The sequence below is a fragment of the Scylla paramamosain genome, chromosome 2 (genome assembly GCF_035594125.1).
Source record: "Scylla paramamosain isolate STU-SP2022 chromosome 2, ASM3559412v1, whole genome shotgun sequence".
In the NCBI taxonomy this organism is placed as follows: domain Eukaryota; kingdom Metazoa; phylum Arthropoda; class Malacostraca; order Decapoda; family Portunidae; genus Scylla; species Scylla paramamosain.
Window position 1 is genome coordinate 16,332,791 of NC_087152.1, and position 22,210 is coordinate 16,355,000.

Sequence of the window (22,210 nt, forward strand, 5' to 3'; positions counted from 1 at the left end):
GTTGGGAAAAAAGAAATATCTGCCTCAAAAACCAACTAGAAAGGAAAAAAAATGGCATGCAGGAAATCATTCATATGTGGTGATGTAATGAAAGGCATATTTTTCCTTTTCTTTTTTTTTATCTTTTTTTTTTTCCTTTTTAGAACCATCAACTTAGATTTTGCTGTTGAGTGTAGTAGTAAGTTGGCGATGTTGTTATTATAGATAACTCAGGTCTATATTGTTCGTAAGTAAAGTTTCGCATTGTTTTATGACATATTTTATACTCTTTTTAAACGTCATCATCATCATCATCATCATCATCATCATCATCATCATCATCATCATCATCATCACCGTTGTCGCATGGAAGCTACACGAAGTACCAGGTTAAATTCTGAACGATGATAAATTTAAACCTGTTGGGCAGATAAGATTGGACAATGATGTTCATTTCTCTAGCTGCTGCCTGTGGCCTCCTTCCTCTGCACTGATATCCTGAAGGGGAGTGAAGGAAGCAGTCCATCACCCAGGTCCTCAGCGTCTCCCTCCACGGCCTCTCCTTTCTCTCAGCCAGCCACGCCTCCTTCCTTCCTGTTAGACTCTTCCCGACCATCACTGTCCCCAGCCACGCCCTTTCCTCTTCGTCACCGTCATCAGGACACGTCCACTCCGTACCCTCATCCTCCACTCACTTTTCAGTCTCCCTCACCCTTCGTCGCCACGCTCCTCCTCCACCCTTATCCTCAGCACTCGCCCTGCCACGCCACGCCCTCACTCGTCACTTATCAGTCTCAGCCTCTCAGAATACTCACTCTGTCCGTCACTTGCACCATGAACTTGAATCCTCTCCTGTGAGTGTCGTTCTCATAGTCCAGGGTCTTGGTGGCGTACAGTTGCCCCACAGCGCCCACTGACCGCATGCTGAAGTGCTCCCACCCCCAGCCGCTCGCCTCCACCACCTGCAGGGGCGGCAGAAGGAAGGTGTCAGAGGCGATAGGGTTCCGAGGCATCTGTAATAATTTTCACTGCATTTTTTTAACAAAAGAATTTAATGTTTCTTTTTTAGTGCAATCATTTGTTCTTTTTTCTTTAACTCTTTTACTGCGATGTAAAACAGTCCACAGGATTAAAAATTGTGTACAGTATTTTTACAGGCACCTACAGGAAAGGAAAATGAACTGTATGAATATGCTTCTTAGTGTTTAACCAGTATATAATGTTTACAGACATAAATGTCTGAGAGTGGTTCGTGGCGAAGGAGCGATGGAAGAATCAATGTGTCGTGCATTTAAGGCTTGGCCGTGTGTAGCGTTTTACATGCAGTAAGAAAAACAACAATAGAATACAATGTTGAAAGAAATGTATTTATGTTTTCATGTAACAGGAAAACATTACTGTTTTATTTATCTGTATATCACTTGTATATTGCGATTGTCTTGAGGGGAACACTTCTGCTCACGGAAGCTGGCGCATTAGCTGTGTTGAGGCTCCCGGCGGATCAAAGCTGAGTGGAGGAAGCCTCTTGGAATGACTTGTTGACACATGCTAATTGAGGTGAGGGCCAGACGAGACGCTCAGCTCCTAAGGCATTTCTTCCACCTTATGCATATGCACGTAGAAATCTCCAGTGTGTGTGTGTGTGTGTGTGTGTGTGTGGGTGGGTGGGTGGGTGTTTCTGAACAGGAAATTAATAGAAATTGCCATTTCAAGAGCGAACTTCGTGATTCGCGGAGAGAATCATTCTCATGCGTATTATTCAAAAGTTATTTTCAGTTTATATTTGTTTTATTCATATCTAAAATATATATTAAATCTTTCAGCATGTATTCTACACTTACGGAATACAAGGCGGAATTCTCTCTCTCTCTCTCTCTCTCTCTCTCTCTCTCTCTCTCTCTCTCTCTCTCTCTCTCTCTCTCTCTCTCTCTCTCTCTCTCTCTCTCTCTCTCTCTCTCTCTCTCTCTCTCTCTCTCTCATGCATCCATAATAAACTCCTTATCGATTATACTTTTTCCCTCTCTCCAGTCTAGGCTAACAAGAATATGTTTTGTACCCTCAAAGAAGTGCTATCCCTTAAAAAGACGGATACCAATGGATGGTGTGAGAGTCAGGAAGCAAATTGCACACTTTATCATAGATCGTAGAGAAAAAAAAAGTTAACCCATCACTTGGCGCAGATAAATTTGGTTATGTTCTGGCAGAATAACAACGGGTGAGGGGATTGCGTTCATCATGTGCCCATCTACGTGTTTGAACTATATTCTGAAGCACTTCTGACCGCACCTCCATGACATTCAGAAGGCTCTAGTTGAAGTATCACGGTTTTTTTAATACCCTTTTACTGCTATGGCCGTCCTTTGCTAACATTCAGGGTATTAAAATAAACTTTTTTCTGCATTGCTGCACAGAAAAGAAAAAAAAAAATATATTGTCGTTTTTAAGGCCACAACATTAGTTAAGAGACAGTAGCAGAAAATAAGTGTCAAAAGAGTTGAAGGTAATTAAGGGAAATATGAGTTAAGGGTATTTATATGGTTGTAGCGACAGATTAGCAAAATTTCAACATTATTTACAAGAGAAACACTCTTGAAACACTCTTTGAGAACCAGGCTAATAATTTATGTGGCCCTTAAAAATAGTCGTGGTGAGAGAGCAAAGTGTTTCAGAATGCAGATCTTCTGGACGAATTAAGCGACACAAGGATGACATACAAGAGTGGTCGAGTGGTATCCAGCAGTGGTTAAGCCTTGGACTGCCTTGTCTTAACTTTCCCAACGTAATATAATAATTGTTAAGGGTTATAATTATGAAAGACACCATAGACAGCAAAAAAAGAAAAAAAAATAGAATAGAATAAAATAATAAATAAATAAATATTTCGAATCCTTAACTGCCCGTAGTCTCTCTCTCTCTCTCTCTCTCTCTGGTATTACCAGTCGAATGGTTTACGTAATCCAAATCCCTCTCCAGGGAGCTCACAGGAAGAGAAATAAGGAGCGGCAGTACTTGGGTGTCCCTTGTGGTGTTTATATTTGCTTTTATTTCTTTTTGTCTCATGTTGTTTACTTCCCATATTTTCTTTACAACTTACCTTTCTTAATCCTTCCTCTTCCCATAAATTTCCTTCTCTCCCCGTCCTTCTTTCATCGCTAATATTTTCCCCATATCTGTAGTTAATCTTTTATCATGTCTTAATGACGATATTCTTCATCCGTTATCTTATTTTTTTTACTCTCATTTCGCTTGACATTTATCTTTTTCATTTATCTCTCGTTTCCCTTTCATGACTTAATCCTCTTCTTCACATATCACTACTCCTTTTAAAAACAACCCTCCTTTTATTCTATACGTGGACACAAAACCAGCCCATCAGTTACTACATTACAGTACACAAAGTTGGTAATACATATATACATCCCAGCCTTTTCTGAAGTCCCCCGTCGCCTCTCTTCCTCCGCGCCGTCCTCACTCACCCTGTAGTAGAAGTAGTTGGATGTGTCTCTGTCCGCCGCAGAAACCTCAAGGATGGTGGTATCGTTGGGCGGACCTTTCCCCCACGTTTCGTCCACCTCCAGTTCCCACAGTTGGCGGGCCAGGCGAGGGGAGTTGTCGTTCACGTCCGCCAGCCTCACCACCACCGTGCCCGTCCCTGCGGTGCGGCACAGGAAAGATTTTTTATGTTTAGTGTGCGGTGGTGATTTTCGTTTCTTACCGTGAACTTAAAACAGCTTAACTCTTTCATTGCTATTTGACGCATCTTTCCTTAATCACTAAGCACTCATAGACATTTTTTTTCTTGTTCTACAGCTATCTCTAAACATTACACTGGCTAGAAATTCCAAAAACCTATTCTTCTAACTTCTTTTTTTCTTTCTTGTAGACGCTTATAAAGATTTCATATCTTGTGCTTGGTGTCGTGAATTCTTGCATATCACAGGGAAGGGATTTTAGTTCTGTGCATGTTTGTAAAGGTTTTGTTTTATATATTAGCTCACTGCCTTATTTTGGTTATTAAAAAAATATATATATATTTATGGTCTATATATTTACTAATCATAACATGTGTTTGTTAATGTGACTGTTTTTTGAGATGTCTAGATAAGCATGGGTTCCGTCAGGAGTGTATGGTGTTTGTGCCCGTGTGTGTTCTTATTTTCTTGTTATTATTTTTTGCTAGTGTACTTAGTTTTATTGACTCATCCATTATCCTAAATGTTGTTCCTATAACTTTATACGGACCATATTTTCATATTCACTACCCCCAAATCTTTGTATTTTGTGATTAGTGAAACCTAATCTAATCTAATCTATTGAGAGCAAGGTGTAGGATTATTTTGTTAGTATGAAGAGGGGTGTTTGGAAGAGGATCGTGATGATAAAGGCACAATCACGGACCGCTATTTGTACTCACCCTTGAGGCCACCACCGTCTGTGGCCACCACTTGGATGTGATACTCAGGCGTTGTCTCCCGGTCAAGGCAGCACAGCGCCGTCTGGATAAGGCCCGACTGGGGGTTCACTCGGAATATGGCCTCACCGGTTCGCTCGTGAATGACATTCTTTTCGATGGAGTAAATAACCTTGGCGTTGGTTCCCTCTGAGGCGTCGTCAGCGTCCCAAGCAGCGATCACTCCAACTGACAGATCTGATGAGGAGCGAGAAAAAAAAAATTACTTATCAAACTCACTTGAAATAAACACATTGCATAAGGAAAAGAAACTACAAGAGCTACATGACTTGTATACATTTTCTATAGTGAGTCTTCCTCGGCAGTTCTCACTCTAGGCCTGTTTTCTAAGCGTATTGAACTTTCTCTCACGTGACTGTCAGGAGTTCTCTAATACGTCAACCTTTCTTGAGTAGCACGGTAATTATTCGATATTTTACATGGTAATGCCTCTATGCTTGTCTGCCTTTTCCTGTTCACTTACTCGTGGCCTATCAGCAATACGTGCGGCCTGTTGCAGTACTGTACGTCATGTAGATGTAATAGCGACGCGGGCTGTGATGTATGGCGTCGCGTTTACTTCACTTGCATGGCGCCAATGGACATTTTAACACACAAAGTAACGCAGAAGCAAAGCAAAACCAAGAGATCTTTTGACTCTTACAGTGCTGTTTGTGATATGCTACATTAATATCTAAAGTGAGATATGTGTAGGACAGTAAAGGTGAAAGATAATTGTATTGAGATGCTGATATGTAATATAAGCACGTAATTTTATAGGACATTTAGACCATTCTTGTTATAATTTATACATATGCTGAGCTGGCAGTGTTGATATTACTTGGAAATGGTGTTTGATTGTGAACTGCGTAATTTTGAGTGTGATTGTGAAGGTTGTTGGTTGTGTCTGTTGTGAATTATAGTAGCGGTTATGGTTTTAGTGAAGCTAGCAGGGGTTACTGTTATTGTGTATTTATAGCACGTGTGTGTGTGTGTGTGTGTGTGTGTGTGTGTGTGTGTGTGTGTGTGTGTGTGTGTGTGTGTGTGTGTGTGTGTGTGTGAAAGAGAAAGAAATTGGTCTTCACGAAGTAAAGCGTTGCCATTACTGAATAATTCAAACAGTATGATCAGACTGCACGTGTTTTGATACCAGTGCTCGTAAACGCTTCCTTTTATGAGGAATACTGTGAAATGTTACCCACCATTATGGCGAGTACGTCCACCGTGAATAATTATTTTCAAAAACTAATTTTGACTTTTCATGTACATATATCACGAAATTTATTTTGCCCTCGAGTTTTCTCATAATTGCTCACTGTTGTATTTTTACTAAATTTATCTCTTCGCAAGAGAGACTCTCTCTCTCTCTCTCTCTCTCTCTCTCTCTCTCTCTCTCTCTCTCTCTCTCTCTCTCTCTCTCTCTCTCTCTCTCTCTCTCTCTCTCTCTCTCTCTCTTTCTGTGTGTGTGTGTGTGTGTGTGTGTGTGTGTGTGTGTGTGTGTGTGTGTGTGTGTGTGTGTGTGTGTGTGTGTGTGTGTGTGTGTGTGTGTGTGTGTGTTTGTGTTTTGTGCGTACACTTGTATAACCATGCCCATGTGTAGGTATGTGTATACGTTCACATTCTTTGTTGCATATAACATCACTTTGTACGTTGTATTGTATAACAGGCCTGTGCGCCGTCACTATATTGCAGGGACGGGGCTACATGTGATAATCTTCAGGAAGCAGTGTATATTATTTAGGACAGGCAACGCTGTTTGTGCGCGGCCTAACTACAGCATAGCCAAAGTATTTATGGGTATAGCGAGAACTTAAGTGTGATTAAGTGATCGTTTGAAAAGGAACACATCCATTGTGAGACATGGCTTCCTTTTTTACGGTAGTTTGTGAAATATACGAGTAGCATACGTGTAACTAATGGAAGGGGGATATTAGTGTGTCTGTGTGTGTGTGTGTGTGTGTGTGTGTGTGTGTGTGTGTGTGTGTGTGTTTTTTGTGTGTGTGTGTGTGTGTGTGTGTGTGTGTGTGTGTGTGTGTGTGTGTGTGCGCGCAGTCAGGAATGTCAAAACAACAGTGTACTTCTTGTTTTGTGAGGGGTTTAAATATTTACGCTAGAAATAGAGGAATTACGACAGAATCACCAGCAAACAGCAATACCAGTCAGTCCAGGACAAAGCAATCGGTCTTTGTTCTGCGGTCTGCTATTGCCGGTCATTGGACGTGTTTGGAGAGAGGCCGCCGTACAGGCCCATATTCGAAATTCTGTTTGAATAACCTCTGTAAACAGCACCGGCCAACATTGTTTGCGGCGACTCGCGATTTAGCGGCTGTGGCGTGGACAGACCCGAGCGCAGATCACGGTAGGGAGGGAGATCGGGTGGTGATGATAAGAGTTTTAAATATTTCGAATCTGAGCATAAGATTTTTTCCTCTCTCTTCAAACGTAACGCTGTAAGTGTGGTTCTAAGGATAAGAAGAGAGCTTTTTTTTTTTCTTCTTCACAGACGTCACATAATAAGTAAGGTTCTTAAATTTTCTGACAATATATCATGTAATATTTGAAAATATATAACACCATAAGAAAACACAGGAAGCTGCAAGAAGCCATCAGGCCTACACTTGGTAGTTCCTATATATAAAAACATCCCAGCCTATGCATTTCCATCTGTCTTCCTAATCCCTCGTACATCCATTTGATTCCGTTAGCACGTGAATTACATCAAATTATCAGTTATCGATGCAAAATGTGTGAATGGAGAAATGGAAAACCATGATAACTCTATGAGCCAGGAGCATGTGCTATGAACAGTAATGAATTAATTATAGCCATGTTTATGTACAAGTTTATACACGAGTTTTAAAAGCAGGCTTTGATAAAACGCTCGATCAATACTGTAGATTACGAGTAACAAATAAAAAGAATGAATAAATAAAAGTTACCTAATTAGCGGTGCTCTCACACATCAAAGGGTGACAAGAGCGGAGCGGAACGGAGACCAAGTAAAGGCGACGCGAAGCTTCCCCGTGGACCACGTGAATCGCGGTGAGGGTTGTGGAAAGCTGGCGGTCTATAACACAAGGTCGAGAGATGCTTTAAAGGGAGATGGCTCGGGCAAGATGCTATGTTTTGTTTCATTGTAGGAATAAAAGTACGGAAGGACAGGGAAGGTACAGAGGGGGTAGATGTTTGCAGTTCCTCACAGTGCTCCCTTTTAGTCGGTTTTCACAATGCACAGGGAACGCAGTGGCAGTTTACTAGTATATCTTCCAGCCCAGTCCGGGAGTGTGCCACCAGGCCGCCCCTCCTATCACAGGGGGAAATAAATGGTTGTAACCGATGAAAGTTAAAGTGAAAAATGTATATAAAAGATTAGTGAAAATATACTAACATGAATAAATAGGCGAAATAAAGTGTTGTTGATAACGAAATGAATAATTCCTGAGTTCGGCATGACTTGGCAGCTGCCCCCCTTCATCATGCCGCCGCCACACTCATCAGAACACTGGTTATTTGATTACATTTAATTATTGGCATCGCTTTATTAGTAATACCGTTCGACTGACACTTATGATAGATAGTCGCAGCACTGGAGAGATTATGCCTGTTGTTTTAATGTATTCTTGGTCAAAAGGGAGATTTCTTTTGATTTTCTCTCTCTCTCTCTCTCTCTCTCTCTCTCTCTCTCTCTCTCTCTCTCTCTCTCTCTCTCTCTCTCTCTCTCTCTCTCTCTCTCTGATATGATAATCGTATTCCCTGAACCAACAACAAGCACGAATTTCTTAGTCAAGCGCTGAGGTGTCAGAGCGGCATCTGTTGGTCTGCAGTAGCACCGGCTAGTGAGGAGGTCGTGTCCGCTCCAGGTGTCACCACTCCGTCTTGAGCGCTGCCTCTTGTAACATTAATCTTTGCTGAGTACACTCTAATCCCTTGAGATCTCACGCATATCTGAAGCATGTGTCAATGTCATCCGTCACTTGACCCCAATTTACCTTCCCTTCCCCTTCCCCTCTCCAGCCTTCAGCCTTCCTCCTCCAGTTGATTCCGCCTCGGTTCCCCTGCTCCTCCTTGCTTAAGGTCATATATCATAGTGGCAGGAGTATTCTTAATATAAAACTATTCTGCCTCTCGGTGCTACAGAAAAATTTAATTGCTTTCCTTTTTTCAATTTATGTTTATTTTTTTAGTTTATGTGTGGAAGTACTAAAATTCAATTAGTCCATGAGTTTTTCTGCCTTTCTAGTTAGAAATATTTAACAACTGTGGAGATCTGCAAATATATAATAGTGTTTTAATTTGTTTATCAGAATCCAATTATCTTTCGTTAGTGCATTCAATTCTGTTCTCATTCCTATCACAGTGTAGGAAAGTCCAAGGGTTGGGGATGCTCACAGTAGTTGCTGACATGCAGTGATGATCAAGTGAACGACCTCTGAATCCCCGAGTGATTATGAGGATTATATGACGGCCGAACACTGCTCTACCCGGGCAAGAGTAGCTGCTAACTGAGGGAGCGATGAACATCTTATGACGATTATTTGACGCCCTGCACACTGGTCTAGCTTTACCAAGGAAGCGACTAAGATGTTATGACGATTATATGGACGGCCGAACACTGTTTTAGTTTATCTATACCGGCGAAAGAGTAACTACCTGCACTGACCGAGAAGCGACGAGCAAGTTATGACGATTATATGACCGCCGAACACAGCTCTATTTATACCCGGAAAAAGAGTAACTACTGTACTGATTGCGGAAACGACGATCATGTTAGGCAGCAGAGTGTTGTAGCCAAGAGGGACACTTGCAATACCTAACTCCATTATTAGTCACCCGTGCATCTACACCGCCCTGCCCCGCACCCTGCGTCGTGCCATCCTCACACTTAAACGGCGTCTGACAGTCACGTCGTTGAACACTTAAAGCACCTTCAGTTTGATTACCAATAAAGTGATTTCTTGCATTTGGCAGGGAAGATGTCTCTCCCTTGTCCCGCCTTCCTTTCCCTTCCCTTCCCTTTCCTTCCCTCCGTATCTCACAGTTCCCATCGCCTCCTCCTTCTCCTCCTCCTCCTCCTTCTCTGCTCCCTCCACTATCAAGCCTGGAATCGGAGGCACCTGAAGGCCGCCAGTCTAGTTGGTATGCAGATCGGGTACAGGGTAACGCTAATGGGTCCAGTTCTCAGATGCATTGGCCTTCCATTAATGCCTGAGTTGCCCCTAAATATTGCAGTGAATGAAAATGTATAGACGTCCCAATTTCCCTGAGCTGGATGTCATGTTTGCAGCAGGAGCACCCACGTCTGGCGCGCCTCATAATATATATTTACCCCATGTGTGTGTGTGTGTGTGTGTGTGTGTGTATTATATTTGCATTTCAGTGTGTATACTAGCTAAAATTTTCCGTCCATTTGTCTTTGAAACGATAGAAAACTTTAAAATTTAATTTCCTTAAGTACTCCACGTGTGTGCGTGTGTGTGTGTGTATATACTACTTATAATTGCATTTTCATGTGCATGTTAACTGAAACTTCCCATTTTTCCATCCATTTGTCTTTAGAGCGATAGAAAGATTATAAAATTTTAGTTCCTTAAAAAGAAAAATCACTTCTACCCAATCATTAATTATTACTTTCATTATTTACACCTAATCATTAATAACATTTCGCCGTTATTTATACGAGCTGCGCGGCGCCACAGCACACTCCTAGCGCAAGCCATTAATTACTGCGGCCTTAAGGAGCGACAATTTAGGGCTGCGTGAAGGCTTCATCATCTCTAGGGACCCATTCATCAGGACGCGGACTTTCTTCTTTTCCTTTATTGTTACAAATATCAAGCTTGAGCCTCAAAAGAAGAAAAATGTTTGTGCTGCAACACTTTGACTCAAGGCGTTGAAGGAGGAGGAGGAGGAGGAGGAGGAAGAGGAGAGGAGGAGGAAGATGGAAGAGGAGGAGGAGGAGAAGGAGAAGCATGCAGGTACAGAAGAAGAAAAAAAAAAAAGGGGGACAAGGGAGAGATATATGAATATGAAAGAGAGAGAGAGAGAGAGAGAGAGAGAGAGAGAGAGAGAGAGAGAGAGAGAGAGAGAGAGAGAGAGAGAGAGAGAGAGAGAGAGAGAGGAAAAAAGGTATTATGACTGAAGCATAGTTTATCGTTTTTAATACAATATTATTTGGGCGTGATTTTTCCACCAATAGTTTTTTCTCTTTCCTTCGCGGAATTTAATCCTGATGGCAACGCCGTTTTTTAATTGTTTATTTTTTTTATTTTATTTATTTATTTTTTATTTTTTATAGAGACAAGTGCTTCCAAAGGAATTATGTAATAAAAGAGATTTTTGACAGGGTGGATGAAAGAAAAATCCATCTAGGAAGTGACAAAATTTTCTAATAGTTGTAACAGTGTGTAGGTCTTCTTCTTCTTCTTCTTCTTCTTCTTCTTCATCATTTTCTTCTTCTTCTTCTTCTTCTTATTATTATTATTATTATTATTATTATCTTTGTTATTATTGATATTTTCTTTTTTTCTCTATTCTTCTTCTTTTCTTTCGTCTTTTTCCTCTTCTTCTTCTTCTTCTTCTTCTTCTTCTTCTTCTTCTTATTATTATTATTATTATTATTATTATTATTATTATCATTATTATTATTATTATTATTATTATTATTATTATTATTATTATTATTATTATTATCATCATCATCATCATCATCATCATCATCATCATCATCACCTTATCATTATTATTATCATGGTTATTACTATTATTATCATTATTATTACTATTATTATTATTATTATCAATATTATCCTTATCACTATTATTATTAATATTATTATTATTATTATTATTATTATTGCAGGACTAGTTAGGGCATTACCATTCCGCCTTTAAACGCCACACTCGCATCCCAGCCCAATCTTCACTCCATGCCTATGTAATGAGTGATGGCACGAGCTGGCGAGGGGCCGGAGCTTCGCGAGGCCCGTAACTACTGCTCCACATTAAAGTTGAACACATTTTCCTTTAACAAGTCGGTAGCCAGGACGGGGGGCGACCTCAACTTGGCAGGTCTGTAAAGTTTACGCAGTTTATTCACGTTTTCCTTTCCGCTCCTGTCCCAATATTTTGTTTCGTTGTTTTTCCATCGGTGAGTGTCGGCTTAGCAAGGTTGTGTGTGGCTGCGTGTGTCTCTGTCCTTGCTTTTATGTGCGTTATCTCTGCTTGTGCAGTAGTGGTAATAGCGGGCACAGAGGACAGTGAATCGTGTACTGCAAAGCTAAAGGATAGAAGTTTTGTTGGACGGTGTTGGTGGCTATTCTTCGATTTGTTTCTTATTGGTGTTTGCGACATTATAACAGAAGTAACAGTGATGACAATGTCAAAACAAACATCTTAGCGTCTTGTTTATGCTCAACGCACGTCCTGTTCCTAATGTTTCACATATCATCTTCACATTCCTTTCCACACTCACTTTCATATTCATATTGACTTCATCCCTGCATAATCATGTTCATAATAGGGAATTCGTTTACTTCTTTGGACTTGAGAAATTATAACTTTAATTATTGACAGAATTTTATGCATTTAATTACGAGTACTTAACAGTGCAACAAACAGCTACTCCCCGGAATGGATGTGCCAATTTGTTACGTCTTTTAGCATTTCCCAAGCTGTTGTTCCGTGACTGGAGCACAGAAAGTAGCTTGATTTAGAGACCGCGTGGGGCCATAACCCACACCAGTGACCCGTTGCCTCCTCGCGGAGTGGATGGCTTAGCACACTTAAGGCAGACAACACACTTAAGACAGCAGGAAGAGGAAATAGGGTCGTCTCCGTATTATGAGATTACTATGCTCACCAGTACCAGTCTGCTAATAAATTGCTGATGTCAGTAGGTATAGGACTTTCTCTCTCTTTCACACACACACACACACACACACACACACACACACACACACACACACACACACACACACACACACACACACACACACACACACACACACACAGAATTCGTTTCTCTCGTATATATATATATATATATATATATATATATATATATATATATATATATATATATATATATATATATATATATATATATATATATATATATATATATATATATATATATATATATATATATATTAAAAAGTATTCAGTCACTCCTGGTAAGCGTCGAAAAGCTTTGGCACACACTGGCCGGCATTGTGTACCTTTGGATATCTCACCTTTACCGTCTCGTGCCTCAGTTTTCTCTTCCTCTTAAATTTAGCGCCAATTTCCTGCCCTAAGCGCCCTGGTCCTCCACCGGTCGCTCGCTCTGCATGGCACTCTTGACTCCATTAACCTTCTTGGTTCTTGGCACCTTAATCAGTCCAACGTGAGCAACCTCCAATCCATCTTTCTGCGAGTCAAATTTGTGTGCCGTTGGTAGCTGTGGGGAGACCCTGGTGGAGTGACGCTCGTGAGATGGTGACGTATACGTGCTTGGCGTTTGTTACTTAAGGATGTGTTAAACTGCGAATTAGTGATTAGGTGGCGTGTGAGACTTGTGAGGTGGTGAGGAGTACTGCGCGTCTGTTACGTGGGGATGTGTCAGCTTGAGTGCTAGTGATTAGATGTCTGGCCTTCTCTGTTATGTATTAGTTTGTCCCTTTGTCTTGCTGTTCTTTGATGGTTAAATAATAAGGTGTTTGAGTTTTATACACAATGACACGAAAAAGCAATGAAATTAAATAGACTTGAGAAAGAGTGAAACAGAGGGATGCGGTAGACAGACAGTAAAGGAAGAAACAAGTGTAGCATTAACGAAAATCTCGCACCCCTTTGTGTGTGCTGCTAACAGCCGGTCACACTAAGCAGCATTGATTCGGTCCAGCTTTTGAGTTAAGTTTTATATGTAATGGCAGGAGGAGGCAGTAGACACCTGCCGAAACGATAATTACTCCCAGTGAGGTCTAAAGCACTGTTCAGGGGGTGCTGTGAACTTATCATTAAACCCAGCTGTGACCTCACTGAACGTTTCCCTTTGTGTCTCACAACACAAGGGGGTAGTCACAGCCTGCCCTCTAAAGACAACTCTCTTCCTCCACACAAAACTACAAGCACCTAATAACACACACACCCTTCACTCAAAAAAATTTTAAAATCATGGCGACTCCTACACCAGCCTCGGAGTCCCCATCTGGGGAGGGGACCATAAATGTCCCCAGGTCGGACTGCCTTTCCGTCGACGACCGTAAGTGTCTTGACACCCCCCTCAACTTTTTCTTCATTAACTTCTGCAACATTCGCGGTCTAAGATCTAATTTTCAATCTGTAGAACACCACCTCTCCTCTTCTAAACCTCATCTTCTTTTCCTCACTGAAACTCAGGTGTCTGAGGCAACTGACCCTTTTCTGTTCCCTCCTACTTTCTCTATCCTCATTTTCGATCCAAAGCTGGATGCTGCGTTTATGTGCGCAATGACTTAACCTGCTCTCGTGCCCACGCTCTTGAATCTTCCGAGTTTTCCACCATCTGGCTTCGACTACAGAGTCATTCTCATACTAAATTTATCTGTGCTGTATACCTCTCTCCTAACTCCTCTGACTATAAGAAATTCTTTGACTACTTAACTTCCAAAGTGGAGCACATTCTGACCCTCTTCCCTTTTGCAGAGATCTCCATTCTTGGAGACTTCAATGTTCACCACCAGCTTTGGCTTTCCTCTCCCTTCACTGACCATCCTGGTGAACTAGCCTACAACTTTGCTATCCTCCATGACCTAGAGCAATTGGTGCAACACCCTACTCGTATTCCTGACCGTCTTGGAGATACGCCCAACATTCTTGACCTTTTCCTGACCTCTAATCCTTCTGCTTATGCTGTTACCCTTTCTTCTCCGTTGGGCTCCTCCGATCACAATCTCATATCTTTATCTTGTCCTATCACTCCAATCCCTCCTCAGGATCCCCCTAAGCGAAGGTGCCTCTGGCGTTTTGCCTCTGCTAGTTGGGGGGACCTGAGGCGGTATTTTGCTGATTTTCCTTGGAATGACTACTGCTTCCGTGTCAGAGACCCGTCTTTGTGTGCTGAGCGCATAACAGAGGTGATAGTGTCTGGCATGGAGGCGTACATTCCTCACTCTTTTTCTCGTCCTAAACCTTCTAAACCTTGGTTTAACACAGCTTGTTCTCGTGCTATACATGATAGAGAGGTGGCCCACAAAAGGTACTTAAGCCTTCCTTCACCAGAATCTCATGCACTTTATATTTCTGCCCGGAACCATGCCAAGTCTGTTCTCCAACTAGCCAAAAACTCCTTCATTAACAGAAAATGTCAAAACCTTTCAAGATCTAACTCCCCTCGTGATTTCTGGCATCTAGCCAAAAATATCTCCAATAACTTTGCTTCTTCTTCTTTCCCTCCTCTACTTCAACCAGATGGCACCACTGCTATCACATCTATTTCTAAAGCTGAACTCTTTGCTCAAACCTTTGCTAAAAACTCTACCTTGGACGATTCTGGGCTTGTTCTTCCCTCTCCTCCACCCTCTGACTACTTCATGCCTCGTATTAAAATTCTTCGTAATGATGTTTTCCATGCCCTCGCTGGCCTAAACCCTCAGAAGGCTTATGGACCTGATGGGGTCCCTCCTATTGTTCTCCGAAACTGTGCCTCCGTGCTTGCACCTTGCCTAGTCAAACTCTTTCAGCTCTGTCTGTCAACATCTACCTTTCCTTCTTGCTGGAAGTTTGCCTACATTCAACCTGTTCCTAAAAAGGGTGACCGCTCTAATCCCTCAAACTACCGTCCTATTGCTTTAATTTCCTGCTTATCTAAAGTTTTTGAATCTATCCTCAACAGGAAGATTCTTAAACATCTATCACTTCACAACCTTCTATCTGATCGCCAGTATGGGTTCCGTCAAGGACGCTCTACTGGTGATCTTCTGGCTTTCCTTACTGAGTCTTGGTCATCCTCTTTTAGAGACTTTGGTGAAACTTTTGCTGTTGCCTTGGACATATCAAAAGCCTTTGATAGAGTCTGGCACAAAGCTTTGATTTCCAAACTACCCTCCTACGGTTTCTATCCTTCTCTCTGTAACTTCATCTCAAGTTTCCTTTCTGACCGTTCTATTGCTGCTGTGGTAGACGGTCACTGTTCTTCTCCTAAATCTATTAACAGTGGTGTTCCTCAGGGTTCTGTCCTGTCACCCACTCTCTTCTTATTATTCATTAATGATCTTCTAAACCAAACTTCTTGTCCTATCCACTCCTATGCTGATGATACCACCCTGCACTTTTCCACGTCTTTTCATAGACGTCCAACCCTTCAGGAGGTAAACATATCACGCAGGGAAGCCACAGAACGCCTGACTTCTGATCTTTCTAAAATTTCTGATTGGGGCAGAGCAAACTTGGTATTGTTCAATGCCTCAAAAACTCAATTCCTCCATCTATCAACTCGACACAATCTTCCAGACAACTATCCCCTCTTCTTCAATGACACTCAACTGTCCCCCTCTTCTACACTGAACATCCTCGGTCTGTCCTTTACTTATAATCTGAAGTGGAAACTTCACATCTCATCTCTAGCTAAAACGGCTTCTATGAAGTTAGGTGTTCTGAGACGTCTCCGCCAGTTTTTCTCACCCCCCCAGCTGCTAACTCTGTACAAGGGCCTTATCCGTCCATGTATGGAGTATGCTTCACATGTCTGGGGGGGGTTCCACTCATACTGCTGTTCTAGACAGGGTGGAATCAAAAGCTTTTCGTCTCATCAACTCCTCTCCTCTAACTGACTGTCTTCAGCCTCTCTCTCACCGCCGCAATGTTGCATCTCTTGCTGTCTTCTACCGCTATTTTCATGCTAACTGCTCTTCTGATCTTGCTAACTGCATGCCTCCCCTCCTTCCGCGGCCTCGCTGCACAAGACTTTCTTCTTTCTCTCACTCCTATTCTGTCCACCTCTCTAACGCAAGAGTTAACCAGTATTCTCAATCATTCATCCCTTTCTCTGGTAAACTCTGGAACTCCTTGCCTGCTTCTGTATTTCCACCTTCCTATGACTTGAATTCCTTCAAGAGGGAGGTTTCAAGACACTTATCCACCAATTTTTGACCACTGCTTTGACCCTTTTAGGGACTGGCATTTCAGTGGGCATTTTTTTTATTAGATTTTTGTTGCCCTTGGCCAGTATCCTTCCTACATAAAAAAAAATAAAAAATAAAAAAAAAAAATAAAACGAAAATAACGAATCTATAAACTTGAGAGAGCAACAGGAGAGAGAGAGAGAGAGAGAGAGAGAGAGAGAGAGAGAGAGAGAGAGAGAGAGAGAGAGAGAGAGAGAGAGAGAGAGAGAGAGAGAGAGAGAGGAAATCGTGGGATACGATAAAAAGAAGCAAAGGAAGAAGCAAATATTAATAACGAATTTGTGTTATACTTTAAGAGATAAAAAGAGGAAAGAGAGAGAGAGAGAGAGAGAGAGAGAGAGAGAGAGAGAGAGAGAGAGAGAGAGAGAGAGAGAGAGAGAGAGAGAGAGAGTCTTAGGATGGGATAGACAGTGAAGAAAGAAACAAGTCCAGCATTAATGTAAGCCTTGTGTCCTTTATGCGTACAGCCAACAATTACTCACACTAAGCAGCACTGATTCCTTGAAGTTTTCAGTCCACATCAAGGTGAAATGATATGGCGGTGAGGAACAAAGCCACTAATTATATTACTGTGGCATCCGAAACATGCACAGCGGCCAGTGGTGAGCTCCAGTGACTCCCCATGGTCTCTCTAGTGCCAGGCGACCCTCGGACTGGAGGTGACACGTCCAATTTTAGCTCCACTCCTTCTTCCATTACGGCGAAATGAGAAGAATTTAATTTCTGTGTACGTGTGTGTGTGTGTGTGTGTGTGTGTGTGTGTGTGTGTGTGTGTGTGTGTGTGTGTGTGTGTGTGTGTGTGTGTGTGTGTGTGTGTATGTGTGTGTGTGTGTGTTTCTTTTGCATCAACACAGTTTTTAGCTTTCCCGGTTTCGTTCAGAAAAGATCATTACAGTAGCACTAATACCCTTATGCATGTATGTAACAGGTGCTGGTAAGAGGACAGAGTGAGAGAGAGAGAGAGAGAGAGAGAGAGAGAGAGAGAGAGAGAGAGAGAGAGAGAGAGAACGCTTGATGAGGGAAGTTCTGATCGGAGTAAGAAATATCCAGTGTATTTATTTCAGCGATCGTGGAGAGGCGGAGGAACATAAAGGCAAGCACTGCAACAACAACACGGCCTCTGTTTGGCTTGCACGAGTATTGGAAGACAAGAAACACCAAGGTAAACTTATAGTCCCTGAAAATAGCCGTGACTTTCCCGGGATAGCTCGTAAGCCAATAACAGTTCAGTCTACCTCACTCAGCTCAGTATTGATTTTCGAATGTCCTCTATATATATGTACCCTATGTTGGAATAAACGAGTGTATTGTGTTTATATATACAGAGAAAAAAAAATAATGGAAGTATTATTCATTCATCAGTTTTTAATGAATTAGTTTTTTTTTTTTTTTTGCATAGGTATAAAAAGACAATTCTATGAAAGTGACACACTGATGTCTCATACGGCAGTTCCCTGGTGTCTGATTTATTTATTTATTTATATTTATTTATTTATTTATTTATTTATTTATTTGTTTTTGGTTCTCTTATTTACGTTTTTTTTTTTTTTTTTCTATTTAGGAACGGCATATATGCAAGCTTTATTTATTTGTCTATTTATCTACTTTACACTTAGCTGATTCATAAGAAAAGTGTCTCACGTATATTTCTGGAGCTCAGTTATGAACTGTACCTGCACATGCTTGTTTGGTAGCACTGACAAGATGTCTCGCCATTATTGCCGCCTGCTTCACACAGACATATATACACACACACACACACACACACACACACACACACGGATCGGAGACAAGGAATGCTAATCTTCCGGAGGTGGTTTACATTCAGTATACGTACATACTCTATGCCACCAATCAATGAAATATTTAGTCACATTGCTAATTACGTTACGTTGTTCCCCGTGGTGTGACGCGCTGGTGGCGCATCATTGGCCACTCCCTTTCGTGCAGGTTTAATAGTTACGTCAGATCATCATTATTGTTTCATTTGGACTGTGAAAACCGTGAATATGAATGATTGAAATCCGGATTACGCGTCCATGAACTGTGTCCTGCATCAGTCAGAATAATGGTAAAACATTCATTAGCTTATCTCGCGTCTCTGCGGCAATTAACCCTCGGGACGTGATACTTGCGAACATGTTACCTACGTAATCATATTTCAGCGCTGCATTACGCCCCAATCAAGGACGTGATGTTTCAATATATTTTTTTCTATCGTTATTTAGCAAGCTAAGTGCTCATCTGATCCCGCTAACTGCATGTCTACTCTTCATTCTACCTAGTTACAAAAGATATTTCTGTTTTTCTCTCACTCCTATACTCTCTACCTACTCTGTTACCCAGTGTTCTTAGTCCTTATTTCCTTTTGCTCTTAAATTCTGGAAATCCCTACCTGCCTTTGTATTTCTTCTTGACTATGACTTAAACTTTCTAAAGGGAGGTTTGAAGTCTACAGTTCAATCTTAGGACTCCTCTCTTGAAGGATAGGTTTCTTCAGTTAACTTCATTTTTTTTTTTCAGTTATCTTTTCTTTTCATCCTTGACTAAAATCCTTCTTCCAAAAAAAACAAAAAACAAAGGAAACATGAAGATCCGTGCCAAAAAAGAACATCGTATGTACCTTGTTCTCTTTCTTTTTATGTAGGAGGAACACTGGCCAAGGACAACAAAAATCCAATAAAAAAAATACCACTGAGATGCCAATCCCAGAAAAAGGCCCAAAGCGGTAGTCAAAAACTGAAGGATAAGTGCCTTGAAACCTCCCTCTTGAAGGAATTCAAGTCATAGGAAGGTGGAAATATAGAAGTAGACAGGGAGTTCCAGAGTTTAACAGAGAAAGGGATGAATGATTGAGAATACAGGTTAACTCTTGCATTAGAGAGGTGGACAGAATAGGGATGAGAGAAAAAAGAAAATCTTGTGCAGCGAAGCCGCGGGAGGAGAGGAGGCATGCAGTTAGCAAGATCAGAAGAGCAGTTAGCATGAAAATAGCGGTAGAAGACAGAGATGCAACATTGCGGCGATAAGAGAGAGGCTGAAGACAGTCAGTTAGAGGAGAGGAGTTGATGAGACGAAAAAGCTTTTGATTCCACCCTGTCTAGAAGAGCGGAATGAGTGGAACCCCACCCAACCCGACATGTGAAGCATACTCCATACATGTACGGATAAGGCCCCTGTACAGAGTTAGCAGCTGGGGGGATGAGAAAAATTCACAAAGTGTTTATTTTACTTTTCTCTTAGGATGCTGTACTCTTCTCTTTTTTGTTGTATATTTTTGTGACCCAAGTAGTGAAATGTGTGTGTGTGTGTGTGTGTGTGTGTGTGTGTTAATGGAGGGTGAAAGAGGAGGGTAGGTGGTGATGGAGGTGATGGAGATAATGACTGGCGATGGCAGTGATAGGTGATAATGGATGCTGTGTGTGTGTGTGTGTGTGTGTGTGTGTGTGTGTGTGTGTGTGTGTGTGTGTGTGTGTCTGTGTGTGTGTGTGTGTGTGTGTGTGTGTGTGTGTGTGTGTGTGTGTGTGTGTGTGTGTGTGTGTGTGTGTGTGTGTGTGTGTGTGTATGCTGATGCCCTGGAGGGTGATAGGGATGGTGGTGGTGATGGCGGTGATGGCTGGCGATGGGTCGTGATGAAGAAGAGATGAGGTGAACCTGAGTGATGGTCGGCTTTCCCATCACGCTCAGGACGAACAAATACGCCCGAACAAACAAACAAGCAGATAGACAACACCGGTGCTTTTGTAACATAAATTTAACTCCGAAATTTCTCTGGCATCGCTTTTCTATCAGCGGCGCCATGCCAGTGTTATGTTGCAGACAGCAGACAGGATATTGACAAAACTGCTGCTTGTCTGCCTGACTGGCGGGTCTTCCACGGGTGGATTCAGTCACACTTCAAGCTGTATATCTTTGCCTTGCGTTTCGAAATATTAACAACTGATTCTTCGGCTTCTAACAGGAGCAGCCGAAAGAACAATAACGGATTCTCTGAAATCTTTCTTCGGTAACACAACGATAATTGCGATTAATGGGATAAGAGACGAGACGTGAACGTGAAAAATATCAGCAACTGATTCTTCGACCTCTAACATGACCAGTCGAAAGAGGAAGAATAACCACTGATTCTATAAAAAAAAACTTTTTTTTTTTTATTAGCAGAATGGTAAATACATTTGATGGGATTACAGTCAAGACGTGATCATAAAAAAAATATCAACGACTGACTTTTCAACCTCTAACAGGAGTTGTAGAAAAAGGAAGAACAATAACAGATTTTCTAGCCTTGAAATCTTTCTTCAACAGCATAAAGGTAAATGCGTTTGATGGGGTTAAAGACGAGATGTGACTGAAAAATATTAGTTAGGGCGCGGAAGTGACAACCAGCAGTCAGGGAAAGGGAAAGTTTCAGGGTTGCGGCTCAGTACAAACGCTGGCTGGAAAGAAAAGAGGTTTTTACACTAGACGAGGTAACAGTATTGGGGGGAAGCTACTTTTAGTAAGACTCCCTGAAGCGGATTGAGGGAGGTATTTCAAGAAGAGGGAAAATGCACTTAATGTAGCTTTTTGATGTTTGTGGAGGTGTGTATGTTAGTAATAGTAGTACCAGAAGGAGAAGTAGTAGTAGTAGTAGTAGTAGTAGCAGTAGTAGTAGTAGTAGTAGTAGTAGTAGTAGTAGTAGTAGTAGTAGTAGTAGTAGTAGTAGTAGTAGTAGTAGTAGTAGAAGAAGTAGAAGGAGGAAGTGGAAGAGGAGGAGGAGAAGGAGAAGGAGTAGGAGGAGGAGGGAAAGAAGGAGGAGGAGGAGGAGAAAGAAGAGAAACAGGTAGTAGCAATACTCATAGTATCAGCAGAAGTACTAGAATTAGAGGGGGATAAAGAAGAGGAGAACTAGAAGGACCAAGCAGTGGCAATGCTTGTAGCAACACCAGCAGTAGCAGAGGACATGTTCCTCAACTCCATCACCTCACCATCATTATTGCAAACCATGAGGGCACAGATGGGACTTACTCAGTTCGGTTCTAAAACTTTTCGGCTCATGTCTCTCTTCACCTAATCTTACACTCTGATTTCCCACGACTGTCTCAGCGTGCATCATCCTGCGCGCGCGCGCGCGCGTGTGTGTGTATGTGTGTGTGTGTGTGTGCGCGTGCTAGCGTGTTATATAAAATGTGTGTACATGTTGCGATGTTTGTGGTTTTATTTTTTTAATGTTATCTCTTTGAGTTAGCTTTTACTTTCAGTTAAATATTAGTTTATGTTTCATTTATTTATTTATTTATTTATTTATTTATTTATTTATTTATTTATTTATTTATTTTACCTGTCCCTCAGTCAATTGTTTTAATGTTTCGTCTATATAGCTCTTTTTTGTTGTTGCTGTTGTTGTTGTTGTTGTTGCCTTGGGAATGCCTTCATCATATTTGTGTTGGCTCTGTCTTTGTCCATAACTTGAGACTGCTGTACACATTCGAGTTTTCTTCTTCATTTTTCAGTGTTAAAGCATTTAATAAGGCCATTACATTGCTTTTTGAGTTAAGGATTCATTTTTGGACTATATAATTTTATATAACAAGTTTTTATTTAAAGCGTTGCATCTTTGTGGTTAAAAAATATCTATCTATCTATCTATCTGTGTGAGTGT

General features: G+C 41.4%; 1 protein-coding gene across 2 annotated transcripts in view; it reads right to left on the bottom strand.

Moving 5' to 3' along the window:
- The window catches only part of LOC135111007 (putative neural-cadherin 2), a 240,977-nt gene that overhangs the window by 52,625 nt on the left and 166,142 nt on the right, over positions 1–22,210 (bottom strand). For both annotated transcript variants that reach the window (XM_064023860.1, XM_064023869.1), the window contains 3 exons: positions 4,394–4,627; positions 3,456–3,631; positions 795–941 (listed from right to left, as the gene is read on the bottom strand). In XM_064023860.1, the coding sequence (XP_063879930.1) occupies positions 795–941; positions 3,456–3,631; positions 4,394–4,627 (557 nt within the window). The remainder of the gene's footprint in view (positions 1–794; positions 942–3,455; positions 3,632–4,393; positions 4,628–22,210) is intronic.